The sequence below is a fragment of the Manacus candei genome, unplaced genomic scaffold, assembly GCF_025592945.1.
Source record: "Manacus candei isolate 608988 ecotype Guabito, Panama unplaced genomic scaffold, ASM2559294v1 h1tg000018l, whole genome shotgun sequence".
NCBI classification, from domain to species: Eukaryota; Metazoa; Chordata; class Aves; order Passeriformes; family Pipridae; genus Manacus; species Manacus candei.
In genome coordinates, this window is record NW_026138066.1 from 15,554,729 (window position 1) to 15,580,355 (window position 25,627).

At 38.2% G+C, this 25,627-nt stretch overlaps 1 protein-coding gene and 1 long non-coding RNA gene across 6 annotated transcripts in view; one reads left to right on the forward strand and one right to left on the reverse strand.

The window, feature by feature from the left end:
* Window positions 1-55: 55 nt before the first annotated feature.
* Window positions 56-20,744, forward strand: LOC127469793 (uncharacterized). The gene is made up of 3 exons (XR_007904075.1): window positions 56-137; window positions 16,755-16,849; window positions 20,190-20,744. It is a non-coding gene; the product is annotated as an uncharacterized LOC127469793 (long non-coding RNA).
* Window positions 9,158-25,627, reverse strand: part of BICD1 (BICD cargo adaptor 1) — a 171,063-nt gene continuing 154,593 nt past the window's right edge. For 2 of the 5 annotated variants that reach the window (XM_051784533.1, XM_051784532.1), the window contains exon 9: window positions 9,158-14,994. In XM_051784533.1, the coding sequence (XP_051640493.1) occupies window positions 14,762-14,994 (233 nt within the window). In that variant the 3' untranslated portion in view covers window positions 9,158-14,761. Of the gene's footprint in view, window positions 14,995-20,753; window positions 20,830-25,627 lie in introns of all 5 variants that reach the window. The other 3 variants (XM_051784537.1, XM_051784534.1, XM_051784536.1) reach the window with 3 other exon arrangements.

Here is a 25,627-nt window from a genome sequence, read left to right on the forward strand (position 1 = left end):
TGGGCATATGGAGATGCATATATCACTTATTACTGAACTTTGTACTTGCCTCTTTAAACATGGAGCTTCACTCCTGAAAGAAAAATAGCTAAGGAAGCAAGGGCAAATGCACACACCCTGCAAGTCTTAACCAAATGGTAAGAACTATGCTAATTTTGTTTTCTGCGATGTTATCAGTGAGTAGTAACTTATTACAGTGCCACTCTGAGAAATAAAGGTCACCTCAGAAAAGAGAATCATGCCAACTCTGCAGAATCAGGAAATTGGTCACAAAGCTCCTTTTCTTGAGAAAATCCTCCTAAAGCACACTGACGTATTTAAAGCAGTGCGGTGACAGCCTGTGATAGAAGAAATGCACACAGACAGTAAATTCGTGGTAATTGTAGAGCATTTGTACACTGCAGTGCAGTACCAGCTTCTCAGAGTAGCTTATTGTCTCTCTTCTTTTCAGTTAGTTACAGCACAGACCTGGAGCAGCTGGTTCAAGCTGGCTTTGAACTGCTCTACACCAGCAACTGCTCTGTTCCGCCTGCTTTGACACGGTGAAATCTGCCCACCCCTTCTGGCATGACCTTCCTCCTTTTCTATACACTGCTCTCAATCTCTCTTGTTCTCCATCTCCGGGGAGAGTCAGAGAGTCTTTCTGCAACGTCAGTGAGAGGGAAAACATTTTTCTAAGTGTAACAGATCAATCAGAGACAGATATGATCTTGGAAAACATCTACCTTAATGATTAACAGATTAGTGCAATAACTGGAGAAGGGATCTGAGAACAGAAAAATAAGCTTAAACGCAGGAAGTGCTGCCAATACTGGTTAAAATATATCAAGGTCAGAAAATGGCACTACCTGAATACTGCAGCATAACTCCCACCATAGGCAAAGTGCAGGAAGAGTTACACACCCCTCTGCTGCATGGTCACCAGAAAGCCCCAGCTAACCCATTCAAACCTGGGCAATAGCTGGGCCATCCAGCTCCAAAGCTTTCTAGGGGAGTGGTGAGAAATGCAATGGTGGAGATTTGATTTAATTGTACCTTATTTGCATGTGGGAGGAACGATAAGAACCCTATGGAAGCACACAGAGGTGTAGAAGGAAAGCAGGGACAGCTGGCAAGATTAGCCTCAAGAAAAAGTTGAAAGAGCACTTCTTCCAACTTTCAGGTCTGTGAAAGTCTCAGAAGCATTCGTCTCATGCTGTTGGAGACTCATAGCATTCAAGGAAACAGGACTTTACAGGCAATCTTTGTTTAGCTTGTCAGAAAAAAAAATCCTTCACTTTGCATGTAAACCATTGTTCCTCCAGTAAACCTCTTTGGATTGACCTTTTCCTAATGGAAACAACCTTCAAAATACTTGATTTTGACTAACTCCTTGAGTGAGACTGTTTCTGTTGTTGCCTCTGGTCAAGATTCTTTATTTCTGCTGGAATTTAACTTTATTTTCTCCATAGCTGTACTACAAATCTATTCCAGGATTCAGTTTATGGCCTCTAGCTTTGATTTCTCTTGAGTTCTGCCTTGTGCTGTACCCCCCAGCAAATCTGTGTAATAACATATCTTTAGAGCATTAATCTACAAGACCCTGAGAAAGAAGATGCATAAACTCAGCACCTAACAGAAGTAGGTTTATAAATCTTTCTAAACATTATAAATATTAACTTGTTGGGAGTAGCTTATTTAGAGCTGATTTGGACAGTACCTTCTCAGAGATCTAACAGAAAAGTGCCATTCTCTGTTAGATATGAAACTCCAAACAAAAACTGAATTAAAATGTAGCTTATAATATAGGAAATCCATACTTAAATACATAGCTAACCAAGTCAAGTCCTGCCTAAGTTAGTGTACAGCTCATCAAACAGTTTGAATCTTCTGTGAACTGTGTATGGGAAAAGCCACAAACCAGTTCTGCCAGCAGGGAAGTATAATGAAGAACAAGAACCGGTATAGCAAAAGAACAAGTAGGATACTAATTACAGAAGAATCTCACTCATCTCAGACCCTCATGCACATTCCAGACGAAAAGTCTCTTCCAATAGCAGCAGCAGTTATGATCCACAAAGCAACTGCAGCCTGTGAAACAGAGACACAGAGTAAGCAAGCAAATTTGAGGCAGATACTTAACCTCCCTTAGATCACGATGCAGGTAAAGACATGCTGTGACTTCCAGCCTGAGGCTGCAGACTCTGGCTTCTTAGCCTGGAGAGTGGCTTACAAAGATGAGAGGGACTCAAGCTTGGTGCTTGTTCCCTACACAGCACCCAGTGTGTGTGTCAGAACAGGGTGGGGACCCTGAATGTGTGACATTATCGTGGTTTACACTAAAAAATGCACTTGGGCTCTTTTGTTACTTACTTACTGACGTATCTTAGGAATGGCTTTACTTCCCCGTGAGAAGGAGCTGCAGGGTCAATAGCAGGAACTGGGAGTCAAACATCAGAAGTAACCCATGACAAACAATCTAAGAGGGGTCTCTCAAATCCTAAGTATTAACTGCTGGAACAAAAATGGACGGGTAAATAGCCCTCAGAAGAAAATACATGGCAGTTTTTTTTCATCCGAACAGTGCTGCTAATAAAAATGTTCTGCCTTGATTGACTGTGTAAGAGGGAACAATGTTGTGCTTAATCTCCCTGTTTCTGCCTGTGTTTCTCCCTGTTGTCATTTTGGGCCCCATTGAAAATAATTATGGGGACTATCCAGCAGCAGGTTTTGTCCATTTCCAGCCACTGTAATAAAGAATTCTACTTATACCCCCTACAGCCAGGTCTTCTTTCCCTGTCACACAGATGAACACCAACATGTAGATGTAGCTCTGCAAGAACAGCACTATGATAACCAAAGAAGAAACATTCCTCTACGTGTTGCTTTGTTGTTAATTTTGTCTCATCCCTTTTTTGCTGCATGAAAGCATTTTTTCTGTTGCAAACAAAGTCTTGGAATTTATCGAAAACATGTTGAGATAAAGCTATCAAACACATCCCTTAGTTTTACTGAAGGACTGCTCCTTAGAGGGAGTAATTGCTCCCTCTAATCAGTTTTGTTAGGCAAGTCTTGCAAAATAGCACTCATTTAACAGAGACTGATTGCTTTCAGAAATTAGAATATTCTTCATTATCACCACCACAGATTAATGAAATGTTTCTCAGTATCCAATTGATGTCAGACATTTAGATACCATTAGCAACAGACATTTAGATACCATTAGCAATGCTTTGCTTTGCATTAATTACAGGTGAAAATAAACTTCCATAAGGTCATGTTAGCAAAAAGGACATAGAAAGCAACCTATGCTTGAGAAAATGTTCTACTCTTCTCTATATTTTTATCCTCTGCACTGACAACAGCCACTGCAAAAAAAAAAAAAAAAACAAACCAACCAACCAAACAAACAAACATGGTAATTTGAAACATTTTAGTGGGGTCTGATTCCCAGGGCAAGTGTGACAACTCTTTTAGGTGTACCTCACATCCAAAATCTAACTTTCTGCCAGATCAGGTTAAATTCACTGTTGAAAACTGTGAATTAATAAATTAGGGAAAACTGTTCATAATATGGCCCACCAGTTCTTTGTGATCAGACAGGAAAATACATGCCAGAAAGATCCTGGGACTGTTTTTCCCAAAGGTGGCTGGAGACCTGGGCTGTGCTAATCTACTGATAATGGTAGCAGCCAGCTCCTACCCACCATCTCTTCTCCTGAGAAACTCTGCAACTTCTCCCTTTTCTTAGAGTGGCCCATGCCTGGTTGGGTGATGGGACAGTTGGCAGTGACTTCTGGAGAAAAGAGGATATCTTTTGTCGAAGGAGTTGGTGGCTGCTATGAGTTGTTCCTCTGGCATTTTCCCTGTGTGGGACTCACAAGCTCTGGGATGGGCTGAGGCTGGGAGCAGGGGCTTTGTCCTCATGGAAATTGGTGACCATGAAACTAAGTGCTCTTTGCATTTATTCCCAAATCCCGCCCTCTTTCATTGGTGCTGTGATGTGTGGGATTGTAGAATCATAGAATAATAGAATGGTTTGGGCTTGAAGATGCCTAAAGGTCACCTAGTTCCAAACCCCCTGCCATGGGCAAGGACACCTTCCACTATACCAGGTTGCTCAGAGCCCCATCCAACCTGGCCTTGAACACTTCCAGGGACGGGGCACCCACAACTTCTCTGGACAACCTGTCCTGGTGCCTCACGACCCCCACAGTGAAGAACTTCCTCCTAACATCTAATCTAAACCCACCCTCTTTCAGTTTAAAGCCATCACCCCTTGTCCTATGACCTTTTATAACGTCCCTCTCCAGCTCTCTCACAGAAGCCCTTTAGGCACTGGAAGGTGCTCTAAGGTCTCTCAGGAGCCTTCTCATCCCCAGGCTGAACACCCCAAACTCTCTCAGCCTGTCTAAAGAGTCATGTACTGCTAAGGTGCTGTATACATTAAACATCAACCATTGTCTCTCTATGAATGCTTACCTAAACAGTAAAGCAAAATGTTTTGATTCCCTGCTTAACAAATCTACACCCAGAGAGCAACTGGCTGATAAAACATGTTGTGAAAATAAAGGTGTAATTATTACTTCCAGCACTGTAAGAAAATATACCGGTCTCAATATTGCAATACTGCATTAACTTCCTTTTCCTTGTTGTAAAAACCAAGCTATCAGGTACTTAAGATTGCATCTAACGAGGCATATGGTACACACACAGGAGTTCCAGCATGCTTCTGAATAATTTATAGTGACTTGAAACAGAGAGACTTCAAAGTTGTCGCTGCATTTGCAGAGTCCTCTAAGTTTTCCTCCCTTGATTTCCTTTGTTTTGTTCTGCATTCCACAGATTCCTTTGGATCTTTCTGGGCCGAAATGTGATTATTACGTGACTGTGAATAGGATAAAAAAAATGCTCATATTCCATTTAAACTTACTATTTTATCCTGAATCTCAAAAATAGCATTCTATTCATACTTACAATTTTTAAAATGTATTTTTACTTCCAGAGACCTAACATTGTCTAACTTTGGAACTCGGTATTTCAAACAAACTTTATAGTATATATATCCAAAGCTTTATGCACTGAAAACCATAAAGTATGTAACTTTCCATAATGAAATGTGCCATGCATTTATATTCAAGCATAAATAGCATTAAGCATAACTGCACAGACGAGGGTCTGAACTTTCAGAACTTTCAGAATCTTAATTTGGGCTTTGTCACAGACACATATTCATGGTTTTGAATACACTCTTTAAAGGGTTGTAGTCACTTTAAAGGAAATCAAAGTTGTCTACCAGAAAAAGAACATCTATGTTTTACTGAGCTAACATTGTTGGGGGAAGAAAAGTTTTCCCATGTTTAGGCAATGTTTTTCTCTTGGGTCCAGTGAGTCAAATTGCCATTTTGGTTTACAGACCTGGCAGACAGTCAGAAGGAGGGCATAGTTCTACGGAAATTAAAACCAGAAAGTGGATGCTAAACTTCAGCTATTTATAGTGAGGATCTATTAATATCAAGCACTGAGGAAATACAGAACAAACTCTGAACCAACTCAAGCACTCAAGGAATGCAGGTTCTGGAGCAATGTATGCACCACATGGACTAGATAACTCACCTTGCTGAGAGCATCTGGCCACTGCACCTAAAACTACTTCAGTATTTGTGTGTGTGGAGGGTGGAGAGGTGAAGGATTACATATAAGGAAACTTGGCTCACTTTATTGAGTGTTGATGTTTTCCCATCACAGTCTTAATTTGTCTATCTGTAGGTGAGAGATAACAGCACTCAATTTGCAAAGACGTTTTGGGAATGAATTCATATGCATCGAGTGCTCTGAAGTTAAAAAGAGTAACTTTGTAGTTGTCTTAGATAATAAAAACCTTTGAAAGCAGCAGTGGCTTCACAGAGGCATTTTCTTTTTAAGTAGTGTAGGACTTTGTTGGTATTTGTATCAAGTGCATTTATATAACTTCTAATTTTACAGCTTGCTTGGCTGAAGTTAAATCACAAGCTGGTCACAAAAGCATTCATCAGTCACATCTTCAAATTGCACAAGATAATCCACACTATGGCCACAGCCCTGCCATCTGCTCCACCTACGTAAATGCCCAACATCCAGACAGAGCCCAGTGAAGTCCACTGCCTTTACTCCAGCCCAGGGATCTCTTTAAATCAGATTTCAAAGGAACAAACTGAATGGTAGGTCCACTCATTCAGGTCAAACCAAGTTTCCCAACCACATGTGAACAGTATTGGTCAAACCCCACCTGATTTTAAGTTAATTTCCCTGGTCTAGGACCTGATGGTGGCATCCATACATCCACAAGGAACAGCTGCCACGTCATCTTAGAGCACTGACAAGCAGTATCACTATAGAAAGAACTACCTTGGATGGGTCAGCTTTGAGCCATCTGACATTACAGAGGTCTATCTCTATCTCTGACAGAGGTTTCTTATCTCTGTAGCAAAGCTATAGAGTCTTGTATAGGGGGATAGAAGATGACCTATGTGCTTCAAAAACAGTGGCTCTTTTTCTCCTGTGATCATAGGTCTTTCCCACCTCTGTGGGGAGGACAAAATATTGGCCCTCCACAGCCTCTACATTCAGAATTTGATCTTCAAGAAAGCTTTGTACTGATGTCGCTTTCCATATTGTATTTCCAATCTGAGTAAATAGTTTCAGTTTTAATACCTTAACCAATATGATGCCACTGAATAGCAAAAATCAATTTCCTTCAGAGATATAATCAACACTTAAAAAGATGAAAGCCATCCCCAGGTAGGGGATCCTATGAATTAATTTAAATGGATACAACTGTCATTATTTATTTTTAAAGTTTCCTGATAACTCACTTAAGAGATATGAAAGGCCTTCTTTTCCCCCTCATATGGAGCTTTCTCACAAATAACATTTTCTCAATCATAAATTATTATTACAATAAATTAAACATTTTTTTGCTCTAAAACCAGCCAATGAACCTTATTCCTGAATTTCAATACCTCCAATATGATATAAAAGAATTTATAAATAATAATGAATGAAATGTGTGTTTTCTAATATACTACTCTAGTCAAGAAGGAATCATTCTTGCAAAGGTCAATATTTTTTACTGGGTTAATAGGCTTCTGCTGAGTTGTCAACTACAGTACTGAGCCTTATTTTTGTGCAAAGTTAGGGCTTTCTTCTTTCATTCAGACAATCACTCAGACCTTCCACTTGTGCCTGTGCCTTTACCACAAAAAATAGATGAGAACTGGCTTTATTCCAAATATTTTTTCCCAGCATGCATATAATTAGTACTACCCATTTTAGCTCCATTTCCCCCTTGCATTTGGTTCTACATATAAATCTTCTTTTCTATGTTTGTCTGTCAAGGGCTGCTAGAAGATGTGACTGTCAGGCCCTTGGATATGGCCCTCTTCATAATTAGTATCTCTGTTCTTACTACTGGTCTCATGAAACCCAGGTTTCAACACTGTTCAAACCTATGCAGTAATTTTTCCTGCTTAACCTCAGTTTCCAGTGGCCTGTCAGTGTTTTATGGTGTTAAGAGAGTCAAACAACAGCTCCTCCTGCCCTTAGGTATAACTGGGAGCGTTCTGCATTTCTTTATACATAACTGCAGGATTTATTAAGGGAGGCATCCAGAAACAAAGACTTGCTGTGGCAGTCTCTGTAAACTTAAGCCTCAGCATCTTTTCCATTATCATCTGGCATATATATACATACATATATATATATATATGAAAAACAATAGTTCATTTGTCAGAAACCACTTCTTGCTCCAGAATAAGGGGTAATGGTGGTTCCCAAGGGAGAAATTACACAGGTGTTTTCTGTGGAGACAAATTTTATTTTGAAAAAAGAAATTAGTTTTTTCTTTTTAGTTTTGGTTGGTTGGTTGTGGTTTTTTTGGTTTTGGTCATTTGTTGGTTTTCGTGTTTGTTTGTTTGTTTGTTTTGGTTACTGTTTGATTGATTGGTTTAAGTGTTTGTTTTTTGGTTGGTTGGTTGGTTGCTTTTTTATCAACCCAGACCACTTCAGTGACTTTACTCGTACCATTGCCTCTCAGAGTGTTGCACAGGACCAGCTGAAGGGAGGATACAGAGGAAGGGGAAGGAGCAATATGGGTTAGAATTTTCTCGCATCAACTTTGAAATAAGAATGATTTCAGAACAAATACACTAAGGAAAGCCTGTTTTCTCCTTCTTTTTTTTTTTTCTCCTTAACTCACAGAAACTCTTTTAATTTAAAATTGAAGGAGAGGAACACCCAGTGTAAGATAATTCTATCCAGAGCAGTCACACATCTGCTAAAATGATCATGGAAGAGTGTTGCCAAAGGCACTTCTGCAATGAGCACAGATAATGTGTGAGACCTCCCCCAGTTAGATGAGAAAAAGGAAGAAAAAAGAGAAGTGGAAAGAACTTAGACAAGTAGCAGCTCTTGAACCTCACTTCTGTCACCATGCACAAATCATGTTACTATCCAATGCACCTCTCCAGCCAGCCAAAAACAAACCCAGCCCTCCAATAGTTCCCATTGAGTCAAACATCACAGAAGGCCTGGAGGTGCAATCATCCCTCCAGGCTCTTCCTGACCCATTTCTGAAAGCTGGACATTTTCTATCCCTCAGAGACCCTGCAAACAGCAGCCACCCTCCGGCCAGGGCTGAGCTCCTGGATCAGTGTGGAGGGATTTTCACCTCCTCGCATTCAGAGCATGGCTCTTCTACAAGGGAAAAGGATGTTTCTTACTGTAAAAAAGGAGGTATGGTACCCTGCACACAGTACTCCCAAGCCAATTTTATGTCATCTTCAGCTCTTCCTTTGCTTCCACATACGCTGAGGGTGGAGATTTGCATTTTACAAAGCATTCTTCTACTGAAACTTTATGCAGATGCTGCAACATTTCAGAGATGACACAAATTTGTTGGAAACATTATATGGATAAACAGTATTTTAGTATCTTCCTCCAACTCAGAAAACAGAGGAAGCATCTTTGCTTTAATTTTTAATCCCTTTTCCTTTAATGTTGACTTCCATTCCTAATTTCCTGTCTGATGCCTTTTAGACTTACAATTAAGGACCTTTAAAAGCTAAATGATTGTGAAAGTCTAAGCCAAGTCTGAGCACTGCAGACTGCTGTAAATAGAAGCAGACCAGACAGAATGGTGTTAAATGAACAAAAATGGCCAGTTTATTCACTGGAACAGTTATGCATTACACTGTAATTTTAATTGGAACATAAAGATGTAAGAATCAGTATATCAGCTTCTTTTAATTATTTTCTTCAGCACTAGAGTGTTTTTCCCAACCATTTGACTGCATGATCATATTACACATGTACAAGCACAGACTTTATGAATCCCTCACAAGGCATTAATCTAGGATTGTCTACAAGGACAAGGAAGAGTTAACATGGGAATTACTTCAATTTTAAAAACAAATGATGCGCTTTTGGAAACAAGAATTATTTAACTTTTTTTGCTTTTAGCATAAAGTAACAACAAGAAGAGTTTCCAATACTCAGTCTTTAGCAAATGAACATATATACTTTTGTATTTTCTTCACCACCTAGAAACACTTCATCATTTAACCCCAAGAAGGCAGGACAACATAATGTCAATTCAACATAGGAGTAGCTGAGTTATTACAGCAGTAAACATACAGTATACAAATTTGTGTTTGTCACAAACTCCACCAATGTTAAAACTCTTTTGAAAGGAACACAGCAATCTGTATGGTTCATTAGATACAGAACATCATGCAAATGGAAACATTCAATAGATTACAAAAGTCACAAAACATCAGTTTTCTTTTTTTTTTAATTGTTTACAAAGGATCGAGTTAATTAACCCCTTAACAGTCAAACCACAGGGCTGATAATAAATAGGGCAATAACTAATAAAATGGACTTAATTTATCCACTGGCATAGCACACATAGCCATATCTGTGAACGGAAGAAATAATAATAAACTAAGCTAGATTACTCTTATTTCTTGTTCATAGCTGATAAAATAACAACTCAGCTAGCAAACCAGTCTACTTGAAACTTTTATCAAATCCTTCTGTTTATTGATTTCCAAAATATTTCTGAAATCAAGTAACCACATAATAAAAACTCAGAATACTAACGTGAACATACTCTTATCCACCCTTTCTTTTACAGCAGATCATAATAATCAAAACAAATGCAGAGCTTCGTAGAGAGACATTTTTGAAACACAAGGCTCTATCACCCAGAGTCTGCCTGCACATCAACTCCAGCCATGAAATGTAGGATTTTTCCTTTACTTTTTGTCAGTTTGTCACTTGGTTGCCATTACATTTCACAAAGGGGATTTTCAAGAACTCCACAGGAAACAGATTAAAAACCAATAAGGATTTAAGCCGTGCGCCTCCAAATGAAAGACACAGACTCTCTGTATAGTTCTCTTGCCCTTCTAGCAAGAGGAATAAGCATATCACACAAGAAATAAGAATTTTCTAGCTTAGTTAAGGATATGGAGAAGCTACACAATGTTAACAATCTCATGCACACATTTTACATTGCATATTTTGATGCATTTGTGCCTGACGGCAAAAGGCAATTGCTTTTTTATTTCTTTTCCACAGGATGCTTAATTAAACTAAAAAAAAAAACCCTTAATGGCTAAAAAAGTCTGAATAGTATATATCCTTTTCAGACTCACTGCACACACAGCAAAGGAAAACTGAAAAGAAGTGATGACTGGAATTTTTAAAGAGGTAACTATAGCAATTATCTTACTTCAAAGGTAAAACATCAGTGCCTGCCATTCTCAAACGAACATTTCTGAAGTACAAAAGAAAGAAATTTACTGTAACCTCAATGGATACGCATCTTCTGCCAAAGAAAGGAACAGACCTCAGAAAGGCTGATGTAATCTATACCTTATGATGATGATGATCAATCCAGCTATAGTGGCATCGGTAGCACAACTACTGACTTTGGCATTGCGTGATTGAACAATAAGGTTGGTATCAAAATAAGGGCCTGGACTCTGGGTGTTGTCTCCAGTGTGACAAGGACTGGGTCAAATTTTACTAACAGCTTACTTAAGTATTTCCAATGTAACTATCGTGAGCAGCCTTCATAGGTGAGGTCATATTTCATGACTGAGGTTATATTTCATAACATAATCTCCTTTATGTACACACATTAATGTGGCAAATGGCTTAAACAACGTTATAAATTTTTTTTTAAAATAAAAAATAAACTGAAAATCATCTTGGCATTAAAACTTGCAGCGTTAATTACAGTTTCATTCTACGAACTCTACTGTATAACTATGGTTACATTAATTTACTGTGAAAAATGTTGATAGAGAAAGCACAGAGATGCCAACCTGTCAATCAGATCAATCAGAAAGAATATCACTATTGCCTCCCTCTAGAAGGCAGAAAATTCTATACGATTAGCATGAAAAATGGTAATATGTCCTCTTTCTGTAAAACCTCCAGGTAGCTTCTGACTGATAGAAAATATATTTTCCATACTATTACATTTTACAATTTACTTCTTCATCTTTTTCTGCCTTTATATTTGATTTTTTTTCTATTTCTTTCTTTTTGTTTTTTCCCCCACACATTTACTATAAACTTGATTTCCAGGAGCAGATCATTTCACTGAACAAGGAATATTTTTTCACTACAGCCAAAAAAAAAAATCAAACCAAAATGCCCCTATTTTGACCTAAATAACTCTATTTCGAGTAGCTATTTCAAATCCAAAGAAATTTCAAGGCCATCATAGAGAACAAAAGCTGCATTTCAGACACAAAAGTCAGAGCAGGATTTGAATTGCTTCCTTACTGAGTATGACACATTGCAGTGCTTCTGAGTATACTCAACCATTAAAAATATATGTATAACTTTTCTTAATCTTTAAAAAGCAGAATAGATATCAACACAACATAAATTCATTTTAAATGGGCAAAATATAGTATTTTGCAACCCTTAGAAATCCCAGGTCTTTGTTTCTGGTTTTGTCTGCATGTAAATATTTCCTACAAAATCTCTCACAAAGTTTTATGTCATCAATCAACATGTAACAAAGAAGAGTTTATCATCTTAAGTTCAAGGTATGTATTTTATTTTGTACTGATTAACTGATAAAAGTTGTCCCAGGGACCTATATAGTTTTATAACTCACAATGCAATAACTACAACCATTTGTACATTTAAGTTGGCTTTTTTCTAGTTCTTACACTTCCAACACTTAAGTTTTGTTACATATAAAAAAATGTAAATTGAAAACTTAGAAATTAAGAATTTAAAACTTAAGAGAATAAAAAATTTATTAGTTCTATAAAATGGGGCCAGAACTTCTATAGCACTGGATGCTGTTTCATAACCCTTGATCCACATGGACATGCCAGTACAAGGTTTTGATTTCCAAAAGTTGCTCTGCAAAAAACAACTGGATAAAAATATGTTTCTAAACTGTCCTGATACAACATTTTTTCCCAATAAATTTGTATCTATATAGATAGGAAATGTATTTCACCGATTTTCTGCTTAACTAAAGTTCAGGGAAAATGTCTTTGATTTGGATATGAAAATAGGAAAAACTATTCCAAGTGCAGTCTGTGGTAACCGTATTCAAAATGCTATGCAAATTCCTTTTCTTATTAACAATATACAGTAGCTGTCTCTGTTGGATGCAGGCATGGCCACTGCATGATATTCTTACACCAGGCAAACAGGGCCAGGAATCTGGAGACGCTTTTTGAAGGCTGAATTTGCCTCAGACAAAATGTTGGTTTTTTAAAAATAGCAATCAAAATAGCAGCTAATCTCAGTCTCAGGCATTATGATAGAGCTGAACAAGGTTTCACTTGACTTTTCTATGACAAGACAACAGGTTAAGTATGATGCTGAATAGTGATGTAAACATTTACGAGGAGAATCATGCGAACTGCATGGAAACCAAAGTCAAAACACTGCTGAGTGTTGTCTGTTTGATCTGATCAGAACTGGATATCAATTTGTTCCTGTTTTCTCTACCTCTGGATGTTTTGTTACAATAGCTCAGCTGCTTTGCCAAGGCTACATGACAGACGTTGTTGATGACATAGAATATTTCTATTTACAGCACCTTCGTTACTGGTACTATGGTAATAATGATTTGTTAGGCACACTGAGTGGTCACCGATTCTCTCCTCTGCTGATGTCTTGTGTATTGTAACATTTGGTAAGCACTGTTACTAAAAAACTGACTTCGTTTTCTCAGCTCCAGGCAGAATTTGAAAGAGTTGTTCCAACCACACCTGCAGCAATTGTTTTTTTTCTCAGCTGCTCTATACCTCAGGCTGTATTGTGTTTCCCACTTGTAGGTCATACATGTGCTGCAGAGAAGGAATAAAGACATGTGGAAATATCTAAGCCTTTCTTCTGTAAATAAATTAAGGCCACCTGACAAAACAAGGAGCCTGCTAGTTACCAACAAGTAGGTAGGTAGGCAGTGCTGCAGACTTGTTTTTCTAGCTGATAACCAGACGGGAAGCCCAGAGATGCTGAAACACAACCCCTTATTTAGCTGCTTGCCTTGCTGCCAGGTACTGTGCAAAATAAATTCCTCTATCCTTGATTTCATTCTGAAACTCACTGCTTTTAAGAAAAGAACAGGCTTACTCAGCTTTTATAGGAAAGAATCTTTAACTAGGAACACTGTGCACTGTTGCGATAAAGTCTGCGTAGTGTAGATCACCTGAGTATTTGTCATAAACTGACATGAGCTAAGGTTCTGTGTCTGTTGATTTTTGGCAAGGAAAAAATGCACTACAGTAAAGTCCTACTAACTTTGACCCACACCTTTAACCCTACCTGCATGAGTCCTTTCACCACAGAATACTTCACACGAAATGCATATGACTTCACCATTCATAGCAGCCTTCCCTGGTAAGGCCTCGAGCTAGGATCCTGAATATGGGAGTGGGAGGAAAGAATGTTTTTAATTAGCACACAGCATTTTACTTGTTTTAGATTTTCTTTCTCAGATACCAAATAGAAAGTAATCCCAGAAAACAGCACCAATTCGTCTACTTGTCTGAAATGCAAAAAATATAATTACAATGCAAGCAAACAACTAAAAACAAATCAATACATTATCCTTTCATCTCCTTCTTAGGCTTAATAATTATCTTTCAGTGAAGAGCTAGAACAAAACCAGAAGCTAGTGTAATAGGAATTAAAAAAAACAAGTGCATAAACAAAATCAGTGCAGCAGCAAAATATACAGTCATTGTTAACATTTCAGTTCAACCCATTTCCAACATTTTTGTGCAATAAAAATTGGCCATATGCTGGCCAATGCAACAAGCCTCTTTTTAATATTAACACAGTCATTCTTCACTGAAGTTATTTCTGCTTGGTTTTAAAAAATAAAATCAGTTAAATACAACTCTCACAGAAAAAAAAAAAGACTGTATTTCATAAACACAAAATTCTGGTGCAAATAAAGTAAGAAATAAATATCACACCCTTGAAGACAAAAGGAAATTTGAACTGGTTCCTATGGCTGAACTTGGAGTATGTGAGGGTAGGATTTTTGTAACATATTTTTTTTAACATTGGCTTAAGTCTCTCATGATTTCAGAGGTAAAGCCAAGCAGCTGGGAGGAACATTTTTGTTGAGATGTTAAATTTCACTACACTTCAGTCGTGATAGCACAGTTTGAGTACAATCAGAGGAACCATAAAAAGTCTTCTTGATAGGTTGGGCTCTGTGCTTTGTGTTCTTCTTCTCAACCTTCCCTCAGTTGCCAGAGCAGGGGATATGAATCCAGACTTGCCAATGCAGCAACAAGGCAGGATTGTCCACCTGCTTGCTGGGAACAACCCCAACTTTTGTTGCACGAACTCCACTCTGTTTGCATTTTCTCTTACGTTGCATATGAAGATTAGGGGTAAGGAGGAGGCTTAGAGAGACAGTTGAGAGGGGCACACTGAGAGCTGGAATGTGGCTGCTCTTCTGGAAGAGCATTAGGACTGAAAATTAAAAAGAAAAGAGAAAAAGTGCTTAAAATACACGGCAAACTTTTTACATCCATGTAAATAGTACAGGGCTGGAAATGAACTTTAGAAGGGCATGAAGCCTCATCTCTAAATCCATATCCTCAGACACACAGTACGCATAAAGAAAATCCTCAGTGTGCATGCATTCAGTGACACCTGGATGCAGATTTGAAGTGGTCCAGATATCCCACTTGCAGTTCCTGTACACAGCTGCTGTTTGCATGCTCTGGTGAGAAACGCTGTGTGGAGAAAAGAATGCATGTGCGAAATGGGAGAGCAAATTTGAAGGACAAGATGCAGGTGCCATCTTTGTGTGAACATTGAAGATTTTCTATATGCAGCTGATCGATTGTTTGAAATGAAGGACAGTGCCAGGATGGAAATCAGGTTTCATAACTTTGTGAAAACGTGATCTCTTACTGAATGGGACCTATTTACTAGTACATCTCTAAAAACACAGTTTAACCTTCTTCATCAGGTAACATGAGCATTATATATTTTGTAATTAACACTCCCAAAGGGTAGGGATTTTTTTATGTTTAGTTTTCTTTTGGGTTTTGTGCTGTTGGGATTCTCTTTATTCTGTCATGTACTTCTGTCATTTGACTGTTTCTCATGTACAATTTGTCTGATAACAGCATTCACTGATAAACCTCTAAATGTGCATTTGTAGCATTAGCTGTCACATTGTGTAGAGAGGTCTGAACCAGCTTTCTGCAAACCAGATGGGGCTGGAGTAGCAGCCAAGATGAGGGGCAGCTAACACAAACACACCCCACTTCTTGGTGCAGAGTTTCAAAGCAGCAAAACAAGATACCAGAAAAAAATGCAAGTAAATGTAGTTTATAAAGAGAAGAAAAACAGTGCCACAAAACTCAGATCTTTAATGTGTCTAGGAAGAGTTTTTTCCTCAATGCTTCAAATGTTCTACAGTCTTGAAGTTATTCCAAGCTCAACAGTGTGATATATGATAAAGCACAATCATTTATGTCTCTGTCTTCAAGAGAATTTGCCTTTTCTGTGTTCCTTCTTCAGAAATAGTTCTTTTATGCTTTTACATATTATCTCTGCAGCACAGACTATTGGAGTACTGGCTGAAGGAATGCAATTAGTCTATTGCTGGAAATGAATCAATTTGAAAAGCCAGAGGTATATGAAAATCTGCTGCTGGAAATGCCAGTGGCACTGAAAATGTCTTTAGTTCCACATATAGCATTTACTTCAGGAAACAAAGAAATGACACTGCGTTTGACTGAAGACAGAAAGTTGATGGCAATGTCCACATTTTCAAATCAGAGAAGCCTAGGAGGGTATGACTACAAATCCACAGGTATTACAATTCAGCAGGAGCTTATTTGAAGATCACAGAGTTGCATGTCTTAAGTTAGATTCTGTTTCACATTAATGCTCCTGAAGTTTCCCAATTGTAACACGGCTGGTGAGAATGAGTTATATAAGTTCAGGACCTCACAAGTTTTGGTTTATGCTCAGCTGTCTGAGTAGTTCAGCCTCAAAGTGTGTAGTGTTATGGACTAAGATGCCTCAGTTTATATATTGATTTAGTCTAACTCTAAGCACCTAGGCATAAATATTTAATCTAAAATATTTTCTTGAAGTTTAGTAGTTGGACTTGTTTAATCAAACACTGAGAAGACATCAAACCTGTACTCGCTAAGTAATTATTTCCATGGCTATAACTATCCCTTTCTTCTCCCATATTCTGCCACCTGCAGATGCAGATACAGCATCTAAAGAGAGATCTGGCTGAGATTTTTGCCTACTCCACACAAACAAGTGTGTCAGGAGTGACTGCAGATGGATCTAAAAGGTCTGTATTTGCTCTCAAACTCATCCACTTATCAAGAGCCAGCTCCTGGTTTCAGCACCTCCTAAGTTTTCAAGATAGGCTTAAGAGAAGCACTAGTCTTAAGTCCTTCAGAGATATAAAAGTGAATTACAACTTTAACATTACATCTGTGGGGGGAAAAAAGGTGGTAGATGTGACCCTACAAAAACTGCCTTACTCAACTCCCTTGCTGCCCCATTTCTTTTTCAACAGGACTCCTATAACTGCCAGAAAGGAACAGAAACTCAATGCACACATTCCTTGCTCATTAGCAGACATGTTTGTCTTTTGGGGCTTCCTTCCCAGCTTTAAAAATAAGCAACAAAAGACATTTGTGCTCTGAGGGAGAGGACTGGTGAGGAAATGGTCATAGTTACAACTACTTATGTACAGCAATGGCCTGAAAGAGGATCTTTTGAGACACATAAGATTCTCCTCTACACAAATAAACACAACCAACATAATGTTATGGCATGACCTTCAGTACAAAGTCAGCCCTGACTGTAAATACTGTAATACAAACTATCCCAGGCTATGCTCAGATTAGCAATTCTAAGCACTGTCCTTAGAATTATATTAATTTTCTCTTCATGGTAATTCTGCATTGCTTCTTACTTTGAAATACAAGCACACTTCTATGCATGGAAGAAAGAGAAAACTCTGTCTTGCTATCTCTTTTTCAACCAATAATAAATATTAGGGGAATTAGAAAGAGAAAAAAAATTACAAGGCTATCAGGCACCTTCATAGCAACATATATAACCACGTCACTTCTAGTTCCAGTAGATTTAAATCTTCTCCTATAACTGTACTGTTATACAATCCCCTCTTCAGAAACATAATACATCCAGTTCATTAAAGCAGATTGCTGCAGCAGTATATAAACCAAAAATACATCAGAAATATGGCATTCAGTGTGCTTTTCAAGCAGGATAGGTGCTCGTGGCAGCAGGTCCTGGAGCTGAGCTATCAGGCACATTGACAGTCGCAGGCAGTAGAGGATGGTAGGTAAGATTTATAACACAAAGCAATAGAGAGACGTGGAAGAACCTGAAGCTGTTGACTATTAACTGAGAATAAGGAAGAATGTTGTTACATTCCTCCCATGGGATATGTGCAGCTTTTAAAACATTAGGTTTTAATAGACATTTTTGTAAACATCTCTATAAAGGCTGGTATCTTTTGGGGATCTATTCATTCAATTGATGAATAAAGTCTGTGTCATTTTTTTGTGTCAGTATTATTGTCTGGTTTTAAGCAGCTCTTTTTTTTCCCCATGGCACCCAAAATTCTAATCACGTATTTCTAAAATCAGTTGGAAAACAGCGTGCAAAGCACTTCAGTGTTTGTAAGCACGCTGTTCTCTGTCTCAACAATGCCATTCACATGCAATATTGTCTGGCATTGATTGTAACGGAAAAATAATCAGCAATGGAAAGTATAAACAGACCAGTAATATTTTCAGAATGCAACCAGTAATATTTTACATTATTTAAAATTTATTTCCTGTTTTTTATAAAGAAAAGCATTATTTCTTATTAAATGTGTAATATTAATTTCATTTGAAGTATCGGGGGATTGTTTGTTTTGGTTTTGGGTTTGGTTTCATTTTGGTTTTGGTTGTTTTTTTTCTTTTCACTAATAGATAACTTGAGTCTAAAGTTTTGTCTTCATTCAACTTGAAACTGTGTATAGCTAATCTAGCGAGACCTACCAAAGCCTATGTACTGGAATCACAACTACTAAAAATTCCAGAGTTATACGAGTCCCACTCACAAATCAGTATAGATAATGGATGAGGGAATACTCTGTGAATCTACCTGTGTTATGGCCAGGCATATTAACTAGTTTGATCATGATTAGACACTGCAGGATGTGGAAAACATATGTGTGAAACACAACTCTTAACAAGCTCTCCTTCAGTCCTGACTGAAATGCCACTGAGGGGTCACCTTACCTCAAGGATTCTGTCAGAGACTTTAAAAACAAACATACCCCTCTCTTAAAATACATGACTTCAGGGCGGGGCAGAGCTTTCATTTGCCTCTTGGTATCACTTTGTGATTGAAATCATGCACCACACCTGCACGGGCTGTCAGAGGATGAGGAAGGCGGGACAAGCTCCTGTCTTCCTTCTCTGCTGCATTCAGAAAAGCTGAACCTCAGTAAGTCTAACTGGTTCTTTAAATTTTATTCCGTATTTCAAATTTATTTAAATAAATAAATAAATCTTTATTTAAAGAGCTCAACAATTTATGCCATCATGCTGGCTTGCTTTTAATCTCTTGTTATTCTTCACTGCTTTACAAAGCTGGGCAGCTCTGTGGCTGAGGCAAGCAAGGCAACAGAGTGAATATACCAAAAACAGCGTGTTGTTTTCACCTTACCAGGAGAATATCACTCTAGTGGTAAAAAAACCACAGCCACTTGACAGTCAGTTTTTCAGCTGAGTATACAGGTATATTGTTTGTGGGATGACTGAAGTTTTTTTAAAATATTAACCATATTTTAAATTATCAGAAGGTAAGGCTTGCAGACAAATATATGTCAGTAGTAAACCAGGTAGGTCTTCCATTCTAAGAAGAATTTTTAAAATTGCAGAAGCAATTGTTTGTTTACATTTAAAGAGATACTAACATTAGTAGTAGAGCATATTCTTCAGAAGGAGAGTAGCTCTGGAAAGAACAGAGTAGAATTTAGTGTTAAAATAAGGGTTAAAATTTAGGGTTAAAATAAGGCTTGTTGACATTAAGCTTCTATGTATCCAAAGCATCTAATGATAACCTTAATTTGCTGTACCATCTAAAATACAGCAGACATCACAGTCATTTTAAGGATTTTAAATGTAACTTGTAACTTTCTTTGAGTGTGCTGTAAAACTCCAAACTGCAAATCAGTAAATGATACTTATCAGTTATAATGAGCTTACCCCAACTTCTCAGTAAAATTTTCCTATTACCCTTATATAGTAAGGAAGATAATAATACTTCCACTTTGTAGGCAGTGAAAGAGAGGCACTAATGAAGCAGGAGTTTAAGGCCACCAAGAGATCCCCTGTGAATGATGCGTGGTCTGAAAGCTGTACCACACCCCTTCCCCAGTGGGCACCATGGCAGAATTCCCCAGGGGAAGTTTAGTGTAGCACTGTGGGGGAAACAGTTTCATTATACGTTTGGCTATTTACCAACTTGGGCACTACAGTTCAGACTAAGGTCTAAAATTAATGTAACCTACTTCAAAGGACAGCATCAGTACAAGGAAATATATGCACAGAATGTACCATGAACTGATAAAGGAAATCACTGCATCTCTTTTTGCTTAGGTTTGGTTTTGTGCCTTGATTAACTCAGCCGTCTGAGAAGCATGAATTGGCCTTTGCACCACCTATGAGCAAGGACATCAGGTGTTTACTTTTAAAAACAAGATTAAAAACTGACTGCATTGGGTCTGAGTTTCCAAGTCAGGGAGAACTTTCTTAGAAGTGTCTGCTAAAATCTCACAAATGCCTTTAAAATGCCACGTTGTGAAAGGGAAGCCTGAATCTACCCCTAAAATTTAAAGCCCCCTCATTTAAAAGAAAATGATGTAGCAAAAAATAAAATCATTACTATTTTGGCATGATTGAGAAACTGTCTGCATAAAAAAAAATCAAATGAGGGCTGCAAGATCCAACTCTGCATTTTTTCCATATTTTTACATGAAAGCAAGTGCATGAATGCCGTGGTTCGTGTTTGTACTGTCACTGCAGAAATTGTCACTGTTCCTTGAGCTGTTAAAAGTTTGCTGTTAGAAAAGTGCAGCGAAGAGCTTTTGTATCAGGAGGAGGAGGGGAGTCGCAGGCGTGCATGCAGCTATGTGCAAAGAGAAGAGAGTTAGTTAAGTTTACCTGACAGTCTGGCAATCTGGCCCCCTGGCTAGTTGTGAGCCGTGTGGCGGTATGGAGGCAGCAGGCTGCTGACAATCTACAAGAAACTGATAAATTAGACATATATACAGAGAGATTACAGAGCAAGGGGTTAGTAACGGTAGTACACAGGCTACGCATCTGATGGAGAGATTTAGTGAGGAATGTGTTCTTGGTTCCTTATCTGACAGAAACACCTTTTTTTCTGATAACAGTAACGTTGGCTGTTGCCTTTTTCCTTTTTTCAAAAGAAGCAGTGGAAGAATTTATGTTTCTTTCCCTTAACATTGGCAAATTTTTGTTTAAACAGACAGCAATAATGGGCTGTATTCAGGGTCTGGGTTTAAACCTTGTACTTCTCATTCTTCTGCTTGTGATGAAGTTGTTTTTCTTACATCTAACACAAACAATGTCAATAAAGCTACTCAAAATTTATCCAAAAAACTTATATCCGTATAACAACTATTACAAATGCCATCTCATTACAATGTTAGAAAAAAGCTAATAAGAAAGTCTTCACAACTTCTAAACAGTGCTTGTGAGATTGGTTTTTATTTTTGGGGAAAAGGGAGAACTCGATACAGTTGGTTTCATTGTTCTGCCTAGATTATTATATCAATTCTCTACCAAAGCAGTTTCCACATCAATCACTTGCAAAGCTGTATTCTGGTTCTTAATTTATTAAATAACAGTAAAGCCAAATAATCCTTCATTGCTAAGTTTTTACTGTGATATTCGAAATACAAAGACAGCTTTAAACACAATAATATTTGTGGGGCTTCATGAAAGTAGTTGAACAAGACAACCTTGCTTTCTAGCTCACTAGTTTCTACTGAGATTTCCAGATCTCAAGATTTGCTAATTTTCCCTACAGCAGTCTGGCCTTTCATTCCACTGTCTGTGTGATTCAGATTGTCAGACAACAGTCATCAGGGTCCTCTCAAACATTAAAATCTATGGGCGAAATTCTAACCATATGAAAAACTACTGGAGATTATTTTTTGTCTCCAATGGGATTTGCAGCAGACCTATCATCCTTTCTGACTGCTTCAACCTGATTCTCAACCTGACTCTTTGGTGGAATGGAGTTACTTTCCTCTGAACCTTAAAAATTAGACAAGGGGAACTTCGTGTACTTGGAAAGGATTTGATTCTGGTGTTTTTTCAACTGGTTGCAACTTAAGGAATCATTTCTCTTTACAATGTAGATATTTTCCAAAACCCCCTTCTATTCTTTGTCTCAATCAAGTGGAAGAACGTGCATGCAAATTTGCTGTAAGGAGTCTTGAGATGGCACCAGGTACAGTGCAGAGCAACACACTTTTCTAACAACATCGAGCATCATATCCACTATCATAACATTTCCCTTTCATATCAGCCCAGAGTGCTTCTTCCCAGTTCCTGTGAAGATCTGTGCTGACCTCCAGTGGGTGGAAGCAAGTGTACCCAAACTGCTGGTTTCTTCCTACTTCAGCAAAGAGGACAGGAGTTTGGCCTTATTTTCTAGTACACAGGTATCCACATTAGAAAAATATGTGCAGTTAGTGCTGGCACCACTGTGTCTGGAAGTAGAAATGGAATAAGAAAGGATACTCTGCCATTCTCTCATTTACCAGGGTTGTCACTAGAGTCCTCAGTACATCTCTTAGCAGAAGAGTGTATGAGTATTTGAGTCATGAAGAGTCTGTCTGGTCAGCACAAAGCTCAATTAAAATAAGAGGTGCCTGGGAAACAGACAGACCAGGCTAACTGCAGGAAGAAAATTATTACTGAAAAGTAAAAAAAAAATTAATGTCTTATTCTAAACAAACTAGTTTGCAGAAGTCCAAAGCAAAGTCATCCCTGACAGCTCATACAAGGTAGCAGTCAGTGAGAAAAGGAATAAAGAATAGAATGCTGTGTAATGAAAAGGTGTGGACAGGTTTTGTAAATACAGAAGAAATTGTTCTGACAAGCTTTTCCAGAACAACACAAATGCCTGATCTATGATCCTACTCCAATATCTCAGACATGGTGCAAATATTTTACGTTGCGTTCTTCGTCTGCTACATTTGGCAGAATGCAAGAAGAGCGAGTCAGATTCTGCCAGCATTATTCAAGCTGGATAGTAACTGTTTCGGTGAGAACAGACTTCCCTGACTTCAAAGGAAACAACAATTCTAGCTGGTGTCAGCAGTGCACATGCAATCCTGGCTCACTCTCACACCAGGACCAAATCTAGTGATCCACATGTCTTAAGATGACTGAATCATGCTCCTACATCCTCCAGGAGTGAAGTTTTTGAGGATTATGCCAGGAAAAAGCTAAGCAGAATGCATATGGCTTACATAGACACATTTCAAATTCAAAGGAGCTTCTTATCTACTTATGTTCAAGTAGCTGTGCCAGAGCTAACTTTATTCCTTCTATATTTAATCCTTTTAAGTATTTTGGAGGGTTTATAACGCTATTCTCTAATGTCATGACAATCATAAAATGACTTCTTTCTACTAAGGAACTCCTGCTTGTTTCAAGTCAATGTTTGCTTCTTTCTGAAATACTGTGCTGAAGGCTAGAAGTTTCAAAGATGTCTTTACTAATTCTGTGGTCAATGTCACATGCCATAAAGACAAGGTAGGAAAGACATGCTTTATTTTATTAGAAAAATAAAAACAAATTTTAAAATTACATTGGAAGAAGCCTGTTCCCTGTATTTTTCAAATCTCAGGGACTGTCAATCAAGTTACAGAGTGAAAGGACAGTTTGTAATTTATGCAGAAGATACTTGGGGAACACACAGATTACACTTTTTGGGTTATCTTCTGAGACTATGACCAACAAAATGATTAAGAAAGTTATTAAATACAGACTATCTTACTTCTCCATCATCTCCATTTACTGTGAGGAAAGAAATCACTTAGGAGCAGGAGCTGGGCTGACTGATCCCTTAAGAGTCCTTTTACAATTCTATGAACTTTATAACAAAGAAATGAATTTTAGTGATCATTTCAACCACAGAAGGCAAAGAGGAGCTATTGTACATTGAAATTCACATGCCAGTTTTCACTGAATTCAGCAGGACTTGGGGCTGCAGAGTCCTGTGGCAGTATTAGACAACATTCACCACTGGATCTGTTGGAGCTTTGAGGCTTGACTTATGCTATACATTAGTCCTGTTTCAACTTTCTGGTTCTTACCATTTTAGCCATTTACTGGCAATGGTGGTGTAAAGGGCTCTGAGATTTCCTCTCACTGATTAGCCACTGTTGATTTTTCTTTGGAATCTAATGCTTAGTCCTAATCAGGCTAATCAGCTCCTGATGTAAGAGCATTAAAAAAAACCCAAGCTCAGAGAAACTACATCTGCTCACATGAGCACTGAATGTGCTGCTATAAATTATGTGCTGAGAGCAAATCTCATAAAAAAACCCAAAAAAGTATTTTCCTGTGCTTCCCTTTGGCTCAGCCACAAACCCAATGCATTTCCCTTGTGTCACAAGGTGTGCTCTGCCCTTCAGTCTGTGAACTGGGTGACTCTAATCAACACAGGTCTGCTTTACTGGGTTATTACTGTCTGAGAGATGGGCATGCCTTCTGTTGACATCAGCAATGTCCCCAGTGAAAACCCTATGTGCAAGCATTTTCAGTCCCACCTGCTCAGGACCCAGCACACTGCAATGGAACATTTCAGCACATTTTGTCACTCAGTAAATTACTAATCTCTACATAGTGCTGTCGAAAACCAAGACTAGTCAGAATCCAAACCTAAGCATAACACACTTTTAACTGTGTTTAGTTCATTAATCAATAAAAAGTTTTCTTTTTTCCTCCTTTTATCTGAAAGGGTAAAACTGAGAGTCAAAAACCAAACCAATCAACAGGTACTGTTACCTATTTAGCATTTCTGACATGAAAACTTTGGGAAAAGTCTGTTCTTGATAAATAAAAAGCTGTCAAGAAATGCTTATGACAAAATATGAGATTGAGGTTTTTTCAGTCTATTAAAACAAACCCTTCCTAGAATCTCATGGACCACATCAGGCCAACAGAAACTCCTTCTTTCCTAGGTAAAAGTTCTCAAGCTCTCTCGTTTCGTGTTACACTACCCAATGTCAATTGAACTTGCTCCATCAAGCTTGAGGAATTTGATAACATGTCTATGAAGTTGCTATTAGCAGTTTACTTGAAAAATAAGCTGTCTCCATTAATATGGTAATGAATAGTTTTCTTCCCTGAGGTGTCAATTTAATGGGAAAGAATGAGTGGCTAATAGCATGAGCTGAAAGTGGTGGGCAAAGAACAAATCTGTAGTCTTCTAGTTGTGCAGAGGTAGAAACAGAGCGAGACCTACAAAGACAATAAATCAATCCTCTTTGCTCAAAGACAAAGAACAAGGAAAATTTCAAAACCAAAAGACAAATGTGAGATGTCAAGAAGAATGTGGCAGAGGGTACAAAAATACTTGTCCTCCTTGCTGAGATTTGTAGAGATGCTTTCAAGCTGCAATCTGATAAGATGAGAAAAGTCCCAAAACTGTTTATATCCAGGAATGATGGGGACATAAGTTTATACAGTTCTTTGACTAGCTAGTTTCATTTATAATTTATCTCCATTTTTCTAATGGATGCCAAGAAAATTGACCTTCCTCAAGGCCAAGAGGAACTCCAGGAGGTAATGGTCATCACAAAGAACAGCTGGCGAGGGGACAGATGTGACACCTTCAGAAAAAGCCACAAACAATGGTATAGGTCAAAGATTAGAAGAGCCTCTCCCTCCTCCTATTTCCAGGGTCAGTTTGGGTCTGGATATAACACAGTTACCTCTGCCCTACACACAGCCCCAACTGATCAGTCTGCCAGATGCAAACTGGATGCAGC